Below are 10,798 nucleotides of genomic sequence, written 5' to 3'. Positions count from 1 at the left end.
TTAATGTGTTACTAATGAGTGTTCTTGTTGGAACAATAGTTTATCAATGATGAATTAAGTGTTTACTCATGCTTTACTAATGCTAAATAGTGTGTAGTTATTACAAAGTGCTACCAATAATTCCAAGCAAAAATTATTTAATTATTTTTAATTCCTTGTCATGTATGCATTTGCTACATACCAATTACATTAAATAATGTGTTAATTGACATTTATTTAGCTTTTTGCTTTTAATACATACTTTTTAAGTTTTACTGAATCCAAATTTGGTTCTTTATTGACAAACCAGACAGCAAAACTTAGAAAATGTGTTTAATCATAGTAATAAGATTATGTTTGTATTAACATCCACACTCATAAGTCATGTATTAGGTAACATTCCTATGATCTGTTGAGAAAATCTGTAAATAAACAGAAAAGTGCAAAGCCAGCTGAGAGTAACATATATGTCACTCTCCAAACACAGATGCTGCAGTGATAATGTCTTGCACACTACAAAGCATACCATACTTGCCTTTATTGTCATTTATATTCTTAATGAATAAGTCCCCAAAAATATTAAATGGCTCATATCAGGAAAAACTCACTTATTTATTGCTTTTGCACATGCACTCATTATAATATACTGCCCCCCACAGGCGACTGTGGCTCAGTGAGTGCAGGGTTGTCCTTCAATCAGAGGCTGTCCTTGGGCAAGATACTTAACCCCAAATTGCTCATATGTGCCTATGGTATATGTATGTTAGTTAGTTATTGCATGATAGCCTCTCCCATCAGTGTTTGAATGGGTGAATCTCAACCCATAACTTGAGACCTTTACAAAGGTGCTCTTTCTCGCCAGGCTAAAACAGAGCGTTTTTTAGACAGACAGTATGTTCTTTGAACATTGAAACAGTGATTGTCAACCACTGTGCCGCGTCACACTGGTGTGCCGTGAGAGATCGCCAGGTGTGCCGTGATAACATTTCCAATTTCACTTAATTGGTCAAAAGAAATATTATTTACCTGCCGCAAATAATTTTCCATTGTTGAGCGTCTGAGCCTGCAATATAGTGGCTGGCAGAGTATTATAGAACAGGTCTACACGTTGTTCTGTTATTAAACAAACTAAACGGCCGTATGTCATTGATCTCATCTACAAGACAGCATGTCATGTCTGGGTCGCGTTACAACTCTTCTCTGCTCTCTGTGTCGCGCACGGCGGAGTTCTGCCCCGATGCGCTGCACACAGGTGAGAGAGAGAGAGAGAGAGAGAGAGAGAGAGAGAGAGAGAGAGAGAGAGAGAGAGCGGCGAAAAATATGTTGCGTGCTTTTCACAATGGGATTTGCTGCTGAAGCTATCACTATTTTAAGCTATGAGCTATCACTGTTAAAGCCCAACAGTTAATGTATTTGCAGGTCAAGACAAACATCCAACAGGCTGCAGCCTGGAGCTCCATCAATGACGTTTATGACTTCGCATATCGAGAGGCTCTGGAAATATTCTTCCAAAAGCCCGAAAAACACACTACAGTGACAAAGCCTGCTCACTTTGTGGTTGTCATGAAAATAAATGAACACCATGTTTCCTTTAAGTCAGTATTGATCAAACTGGGGCGTATTACAGGTGGGGCGCATGAGGAAATGTTGATTTTGCCTTACGCCGTTAATAAGTTACGCTTGTGCGACTCGCCGATTCTTGTCATTTCGGCAAAAGCCGATATTTATGAGATCTCCCTCTGTGAAGTCGTCTTTCCTGCGGTTGCGTCTCTCATCATTGAGCATGCAATGAGATCAGCCGTATCAAATCTACAACCCCGTTTTAAAAAGAGTTGTAGAGGAAAGCAGCTCACTGCAGCCACTAATACTGATACAACGTGATGCTCACACATCTGCACTCATTCCTTTTTGCAAAAAAAAGCTTATTGTTTTCCACAATAAGCTATTTAGTAGTAACTAAATATTATTTATTTTTTGCAGGGATTTAACTTTATTTTAATTTTTCTAACAAAGTGATAACACATTTGTTTTTGTCTGATGGAGCAATCTGGTTTAATTGAAAGTGATTGCAATGTTCTTTATTCTATTATTTATAAAAGCACAGATGGAGTCACTAGTACTGTGAAGTATTATGAGGTACCACAATGTAGTACTGTGAGGTACCACAATGTAGTCTGTCCGTCTGTCTGTCAGTCGCTCCCCCCCTAAAGCTGTAAACCTAGGGGAAACACTGAATACTCTTCTATGCCAGTGGGTAGTGCACTAATGACCTACCATATATGCTGTGTTATGCTACAATGTGACATTCTGTAACTTTTTGGGTTGTTGGTGTGCCGCAGCTCAAAAAAGGTTGAAAAACACTGCATTAAAGCATGTAAATATAGTTTACTAGTAGATCCCGAAATACAAGTATGAACGTGTATATTAGCATAATATGTTCCCTTTAAAAAGACTGAAAAAAGTAAGAAAAGAGGCTGCACTCCAATTTCATTGGCATACAGTATTTATACTAATGCTGTCAACTTTAGCAACATCATAAACAGAGAACTGTTGGGTTGATGTTGGTAAATCTTGAATATTGCACTCAAAAGCAAAAGTCATTCATGTTTAACTTTTTTCCCATCTAAAATAATTTTCCACAGTAACCGTACAATTGAAATGCAGGTGAATGTTACCAGCAACACAACTGCCAACAAAGCAGCAATGACATCAATACAGTTGTAAACAAACCAGGACATTTTGGTGGACTGAGTCTGCAGATGACGGGCTCCTTTATGTCTGATGACGTATTCTATCCAAAACACTGCCTGGTCCAGTGGTTTCATGGGCTGATCTCTGTTCAGCCTTGAGAGCCTTTGCATGTTTTCCTTGTAAAAGGGATTGTAAAGAGCCGTCTTGAGGGCATCTGCAAAGATGTGCCTGTCAAGCTCTGCAATATCAACAATCACAGCTCCTCCCTTTGCTCTGATTCTGGAGAGGTTATCAGGCTGATCAAAGAATAAAGGAAGTCCAACGACAGGAACTCCGTGGTAAATTGCCTCCTGAACCCCGTTAGTGCCTCCATGGGTCACAAACACTCGCATCTTGGGATGTCCTAAGAGGTCTTTCTGTGGCAGCCAGTTGACCAATAATGTGTTGTTGCCCAGGTTGGCTGGCCTTTGTCCCAGATACCTCCATACAACCTTCTGAGGCAGCTGGGCAAACGCTGCAGCAATCTCCTCGGCGACATCTTGAGGGAGCTTCCCGACTAAAGTCCCTAAAGTCATCATAATGACCCCGTGATCTCCAGAGCTCTGGACAAACTCCTCCAAGTCAGCAGGGAGTGGCTTTGAGGGCTTGCACTGAAATCCACCCATGTAGATTATGTTTGGCATTGTTGGACGTGGAAATTCAAAGACAAAATCGTTCCTCATAAGCCAGATTTCTGCATCCAGAAAAAATGTTGAGTAATCCACATCTGGACCAAAGTACTTTTTAACTATTGGTTTGTAATGAGGTTCTGCAATGGATGACATTATGTACATAGCCAAGTTATACCTTAAAACATTTTTTATTCTTTGTGGGAAGGTCATCTTATCTGTCAACTCTGTTGCAGTGAAAGGGATGTATGACAAAGGTGAGGGGGCAAGAAGGAAATGAGCTTCACCTTGAATGGTCCACCTGACATTGAAAACAAGAGGAACTTGGAGCCGACGTGCCAGCATTGCTCCGACACCGACACCAGGGTCAGTCAAAACCACATCATATTTGGCTTCATGGAAAGATTGCATCAGGCGTTCATCTTCAAACATCTGAACAACCACTTCACTCATTCCCTTGTGGAGTTTAGAGAACTGGCTAATACTTAGCCTCTTCATCTGAAATAGATTCCATATTTTAGACCAAAAAGATGCATGTCTGCCCTGAAGACGGAACTCTAGCTGACGAGATGTAAAAGCTTCAAAGTGTTCCTCAAGTCCACCAGGGCTGGGAATAGTGACAGAAGTGTATAGAGGAGACTTTTCACCGATGTACCAGCTATCGGACGGCCGGACCACAGTGACCTCGTGGCCTTTGGCATGCAGCTCCTCGATGAGTACTTTCATATTTATCCAATGGCTTCCGTCTAATGGGAACACCAGGATTTTGCCCCCAGATGCACTGGAGAGTTGAATCAAGAGTAGAGCAAAGGTGATCAGAGACGAAGGAAGCGCCTTCATGATGACGTCACTCAGAGACCTGCAAATCGCACAAAAGGAGATCAGCATGCACATTTGTGTATTTACAATCATGAAATGCAAGTATGTTTACTGCTGTACTTGAGCACAGTTTTGAGGTACTTGTACTGTGTAATTTGATGCTACTTTATACTTATGTTCAACTACATTTTCGAGGGAAATATTGCATTTTTCGCTCACAAAATAATTTGACAGCAATAGTGATTTGCTTTGCAGATAACAATTTCATACAAAAACATATATGTTTGTAAAATGCACTTGATAAAGATTAAACTACAACCATTACCTTTGTAAACTTTACACAAACAGGACATCCACCTAGATTTGCACTGACCATGTTTCAACTAAACACACACTCCATGACTATTTTACTTTACGTGCATAACAGAGCTTTTTATTAACACTTACCTAAATCCACAGGTACAGGAAAGTCAATCCAACTTCAAATCGTCAGTTCAACGACTGTATGTGTTATTCAATAAATGTCTGTGACAGTTGGAAAGACAGTTGCTGAGCGAACTTCCTGGTCTGTCCTTCAGTGTTATGACTGGCCGGCATGTGGTAACATGTACGATGAACAGTTATGTTGTATAAGAAGGTGTGTACTCATCACATGTTGCATTCAGGGGATAAACCAGGTCAAAGAATGTTTGAGCTGAATAATTTTCAGGGAGTTGTAGATGTACAGTTACACAATATTCAAATGCAATAAGCAAAGAAAACATGAACATTTAAAGAAATGTATTACTTTGTGTTTTAATGCCCTGTGAATCAATTCAAGGCCCCTAAGATTTGTCTTGGGACATTGTTGGGGGGTCCTGAACCTGCACATAAATAATGTTTAAAAAAAAAATAATTACAGTACTCTATCACTTAACATGTGGATGGGTCTGTTTCCTGACAGACTGCATAGAGTCTGCTCTGTTTGGAGCTATGAATAACTGAGCGGTACGTTCCAACTGTGCTCAAAATGTACAAACAGTCTAGTTTGTACACGCTCAAAGTGACCATTTACGAGCACACCCTGACGTCAGCTTAAAAGAAGAAAACATGAACTCAAGCTGCTGCTTAGCAAACGTGCTGAAACAGAGCTTTCCAAACAGAGGCTGAATATGAAATGTGAAATATTCAGACAGATAGTATGAGACAAATAAAGACTATTTTGAACAGCAAAGCCAAACCCAAAATAAAATATGCACTTGGAAAGAAGCCTAATACTACATAACAAATATGGTTACGGGTAAACCACAGAACAGCGCATCACCCATTGTAAATAAATAGAACAAATTACAATGAAGTAATACACCAAATCACACTTCAGGATATTCTCTTACCAAGTACTTAAATTCACAAATGTAATTATTAAAAACCTCAAATCCAAAAGTAGCCAACAAAAGTAAAGCACATTATAAAATCTGACTGATGTCGCTGTGTTAAAAGTTCACAGGTTCACTTTCCTCTTTCACAAACTAAATATGATCTCATCTTGATTATTTATGGTTAATTTGGTGTTCAGTTACAGATGTATTTTTAAATTTCTTTGAGTTTGATGGTCAGTTTGAGATTTATATAGTGTTATTATTCAGGCAACGCAAGGCAAGTTTATTTGTATAGCACATTTCAACAACAAGGCGATTCAAAGTGCTTCACATAAAACCATTAAAAGCATCAAAACATAATGCAGATTTAAAAACAGTTAAGAAAACATTAAAACAGTCAAAAAGCAAAATAAAAAATAAAAGTTGAATAAAAGTTGCAATGCAGTTTAAGAAATAAAATGCAGTAGTGAGATGCAGTAATTGAATCTGGTTCAATTAAAGGCAGCAGCAAACAGAAAAGTCTTCAATGTGGACTTAAAGGAGCTGAAAGGTCTCAGCAGACCTGCAGCTTTCAGGGACCTTGTTCCAGATATGTGGAGCAGAAAAGCTGAACGCTGCTTCTCCGTGTTTAGTTCTGACTCTTGGAACAGAAAGTAGACCCGTCCCAGACGACCTGAGTGGCCGGGATGGTTCATAAGGTAGCAGCAGATCACAAATATACTTTGGCCCTAAACCATTCAGTGCTTTATAAACCAGCAGCAGGATTTTGAAGTTAATTCTTTGTTTGACAGGGAGCCAGTGCAAAAACTTCAGAACTGGAGTGATGTGATCCACTTTCCTGGTCTTAGTGAGGACTCGAGCTGCAGTGTTCTGAATCAGCTGCAGCTTTCTGATTGATTTTTTACAGAGGCCTGTGAACACACCGTTATGGTAGTCAAGTCTACTGAAGATAAATGCATGGACAAGTTTCTCCAAATCCTGTTGAGACATAAGTCCTCTAACCCTTGATATATTTGTCCGGTGATAGTAGGCTGATTTTGTAATTGTCTTGATATGGCTGTTCAGGTTGAGGGCTGAATCCATAACTACACCTTGATTTCTAGCTTGGTTTGAGGTTTTTAACATTAGTGATTGAAGCTGAGCGCTGACTTTCAATCGTTCGTCCTTGGGACCAAAAACAATTACTTCTGTTTTATCTTGATGAAATTAAAGAAAATTCTGGCACATCCAATTATTGATTTCTTCAATGCATTTAGCCAGCCCTTGTATGGGACTATAGTCCCCTGGTGATATAGTTATGTAGAGTTGTGTGTCATCTGCATAATTATGATAACACACTTTGTTGTTTTTCATAATCTGAGCCAGTGGAAGCATGTAGATGTTGAACAGAAGAGGCCCCAGTATTGAACCTTGGGGAGCACCACATGTCATCCTAGTCAGCTCTGATGTGTAATTAGCTACCGACACAAAGTATTGTCGGTCCTTCAAGTAGGATTCAAACCAGTTAAGTGCTGCGCCAGAGAGTCCTACCCAGACTTTCAGTCTGTCTAGTAGTATGTCATGATCAACCGTGTCGAATGCAGCACTGAGATCCAGTAATACTAAGACTGAGGTTCTGCCACTGTCTGTGTTTAAGTGGATGTCGTTAAAAACCTGAACAAGAGCAGTTTCAGTACTGTGGTGCTGACGAAAGCCGGACTGGAAGACATCGAAACAGTTATTTTCGGCCAAAAAGTTGTTCAGCTGTTGAAAAAACACTTTTTCCATTATTTTACTTAAGAATGGAAGGTTTATATTGGTCTGTAGTTTTTCAATATTTCGGGGTCTAAACTAGCCTTCTTTGGAAGTGGTTTAATAACTGCAGTTTTTAGGGATTGTGGGAAGACACCTGAGAGAAGGGATGTGTTTACAATTTGTAAAAGATCAGCGGTCATGCAGTGTGAAATATTTTTGAAAAAGTGTGTTGGTAGAATATCCAAGCAGCAGGAGGATGTGTTCAGATGTTGTATAATGTCTTCTAGGCTTCTTTGGTTAATTGAGTGAAATTGTGTCATGATATTTGAATGGATGCTATTTAAAGATGGGGACAACACATTTGCTGTGGTTGGTGTGGAGCCACCGACTGCTTGTCTAATTCTCTGAATTTTATCAGCAAAATAGGAGGCAAATTGATTGCATGCCCAGGTGGATTGGAGCATAGGTACATTTTACTTTGAGTTTGATGTTGCGTGATCCAGATTTGTTTATTTTGGTATTATTTATTTGACTTAAATGTTCAGTTCACCGGTTCTCCAGTTTGTACAGTCTGTAACAAAGTCAAAGATTGTTTATTCAGGGAGGGAGGGTTGGCCGCGTAATGAGCTATCAGCCTTTCCCTGCTCCAAACTCATTATTACATCGGTCTATAAATATCCTCTATCGGGGCATTTAACAGTAACAATAAACATGAAGTACAATTCTCTGTCCTTTTTTTTACTGTCCTTTAAGATCAAGCTCAGCGTTTTTTCTTTGTACCTTAAATTCAGGTTGAGGGGAAAAATAAACAAAGAAAATGCAGAACTCTGACAAAATAACAAACCAAATCAAATAAAACCAATATCCATATCGGTAACTTAGTGTGTGTGGAGTGTGGTGCGATCACGGTGCTTATCTGTGCAACGTGATGAAGATTGTGGAGTGAATCAGTACTGTTGACTGGTGAGATGCTCCTCTGCACACCTGCTGTGCGTCCTCGGCTCGTCTTCTTTAAGTCCTCTGCTTGTCTGTCGTATGTCCACCTGCACTTTGCACAACCAGCAGTCTCGTTCTGTCCAGAAATATATAATCTGCTCAATTTGATTATCCTCTTTTTTTGATGAAAGTATTACCAGATATGGAACAAATATCACTCAAGATTACTATACATCCTCTAAGCTTCTGCATATGTAAATCCCGGCACTAGCATACCACACTGCCCAGCATTTTCTCCATTCCTTCTATTTATGCATTAGCTAATTCAACTCATATCATACAATAAGTTAGTTATTGGTTGTTTTTGTTTTTATATGTTTTCTCAATAAAACACACAACTCAGCTTAATGACATGAATTCTTACCAAGAGAACCTTTCATACTCTCACAGAAAATGTATTTAGCTATGTTAGCTGTGTTAGTTAGCAATGTTAGCTGGCACAGAATGGTGAATACGCCTCTGGAGAATAGAATACACAAACCATTTCCACCCATTTTGTGACGGATTTTGTTCAGAAAACCCTTAAATTAACTTCTAAGTTGCACTTCTTTGTCTGGTTTGTTTATTTTTCCCCTTTCCCCTTTTATCTTTATCTCACCGTTATTACAATAAGGGTGAGCCAGAAATAATGCCGGCCAGGTGATGTGAGGTGATGCCCGTCAGTGGCACCAGTGGTGACATGTTTCTCAGTTTGCTGGTACAAATGATTGATTATGAGTATATCTCGCTATCACCTGGATTGGTCTACTTACAACTGAGGTGACGGGGTGGCGCGTGCCTGTTTTAGGATCTCTACTTGGAGACTGCCAGTATGCTAGCTTGCTAGCTGGCCAGCTAGCATATCGACTAACACTTTATAAATTATCTTATTAATCATCTATAAGTCCGTAATACTTCATTTACAAATGGGGAACACATCATTTATAAAGTATGAGAACCCAATCATGAAACGCATAATAGTCAAGCTTATTAATCAAGAATAAAACATTTATAACTGTATTTATTAATTGCATACAAATGAGTTACTAATGAGTGTTCCTGTTGGAACAATATTTTATCAATGATGAATTCTTTACTAATGCTAAATAGTGTGTAGTTATTATAAAGTGCTACCAATAATTCCAAGCAAAAATTATTTAAAAAAATGTAATTCCTTGTCATGTATGCATTTACTACATAACAATTACATTAAATAATGTGTTGATTGACATTTATTTAGCTTTTTGTCTTTAATAACTAAAGTAATTATTTCTAATTAATACATACTTTTTAAGTTTTACTGAATCCAAATTTGGTTCTTTATTGACAAACCAGACAGCAAAACTTAGAAAATGTGTTTAATCATAGTAATAAGATCAGCTGGGCAAACGCTGCAGCAATCTCCTCGGCGACATCTTGAGGGAGCTTCCCGACTAAAGTCCCTAAAGTCATCATAATGACCCCGTGATCTCCAGAGCTCTGGACAAACTCCTCCAAGTCAGCAGGGAGTGGCTTTGAGGGCTTGCACTGAAATCCACCCATGTAGATTATGTTTGGCATTGTTGGACGTGGAAATTCAAAGACAAAATCGTTCCTCATAAGCCAGATATCTGCATCCAGAAAAAACGTTGAGTAATCCACATCTGGACCAAAGTACTTTTTAACTATTGGTTTGTAATTAGGTTCTGCAGTGGATGACATTGTGTACTTTCCCATATTATAACTTAAAACATTCTTTATTCTTTGTGGGAAGGTCATCTTATCTGTCAACTCTGTTGCAGTGAAAGGAATGTATGACAAAGGTGAGGGGGCAAGAAGGAAATGAGCTTCACCTTGAATGGTCCACCTGACATTGAAAACAAGAGGAACTTGGAGCCGACGTGCCAGCATTGCTCCGACACCGACACCAGGGTCAGTCAAAACCACATCATATTTGGCTTCATGGAAAGATTGCATCAAGCTTTCCTCTTCAAACATCTGAACAACCACTTCACTCATTCCCTTGTGGAGCTTAGAGAACTGGCTAATACTTAGCCTCTTCATCTGAATTAGATTCCATATTTTAGACCAAAAAGATGCATGTCTGCCCTGAAGACGGAACTCTAGCTGACGAGATGTAAAAGCTTCAAAGTGTTCCTCAAGTCCACCAGGGCTGGGAATAGTGACAGAAGTGTAGAGAGGAGACTTTTCACTGATGTACCAGCTATCGGACGGCCGAACCACAGTGACCTCGTGGCCTTTGGCATGCAGCTCTTCGACGAGTACTTTCATATTTATCCAATGGCTTCCGTCTAATGGGAACACCAGGATTTTGCATTTTTCACTCACAAAATAATTTGACAGAAATGGTGACTTGCTTTGAAGATAACAATTTCATACAAAAACATATATGTTTGTAAAATACACTTGATAAAGATTAAACTACAACTATTACCTTTGTAAACTTTACACAAACAGGACATCCACCTAGATTTGCATTGACCATGTTTCAACTAAACACACACTCCATGACTATTTTACTTTACGTGCATAACAGAGCTTTTTATTAACACTTACCTAAATCCACAGGTACAG

General features: G+C 39.1%; 2 protein-coding genes across 2 annotated transcripts; both read right to left on the bottom strand.

The window, feature by feature from the left end:
• Nucleotides 1-2,382: 2,382 nt before the first annotated feature.
• LOC306740875 (UDP-glucuronosyltransferase 2A1-like) lies at nucleotides 2,383-4,178 on the bottom strand (the record flags this gene model as incomplete). The annotated part of the gene is made up of 1 exon (XM_079223112.1): nucleotides 2,383-4,178. The coding sequence occupies one exon, from the start codon at nucleotides 4,176-4,178 to the stop codon at nucleotides 2,577-2,579; it is 1,602 nt and encodes a 533-aa protein (XP_079079238.1). The 3' UTR covers nucleotides 2,383-2,576.
• A 5,408-nt stretch (nucleotides 4,179-9,586) lies between these two features.
• Nucleotides 9,587-10,495, bottom strand: LOC306741107 (UDP-glucuronosyltransferase 2B17-like; the record flags this gene model as incomplete). Its single annotated transcript, XM_079223360.1, has 2 exons — nucleotides 9,587-9,834; nucleotides 10,057-10,495. The coding sequence occupies 2 exons, from the start codon at nucleotides 10,493-10,495 to the stop codon at nucleotides 9,587-9,589; spliced, it is 687 nt and encodes a 228-aa protein (XP_079079486.1).
• Nucleotides 10,496-10,798: the final 303 nt, after the last annotated feature.

This window comes from Taurulus bubalis (assembly GCF_910589615.1).
Source record: "Taurulus bubalis genome assembly, chromosome: 9".
Taxonomy (NCBI): Eukaryota; Metazoa; Chordata; class Actinopteri; order Perciformes; family Cottidae; genus Taurulus; species Taurulus bubalis.
Note: the sequence above shows the minus strand (reverse complement) of the source record. Positions and strands in the feature narration are given on the sequence as shown.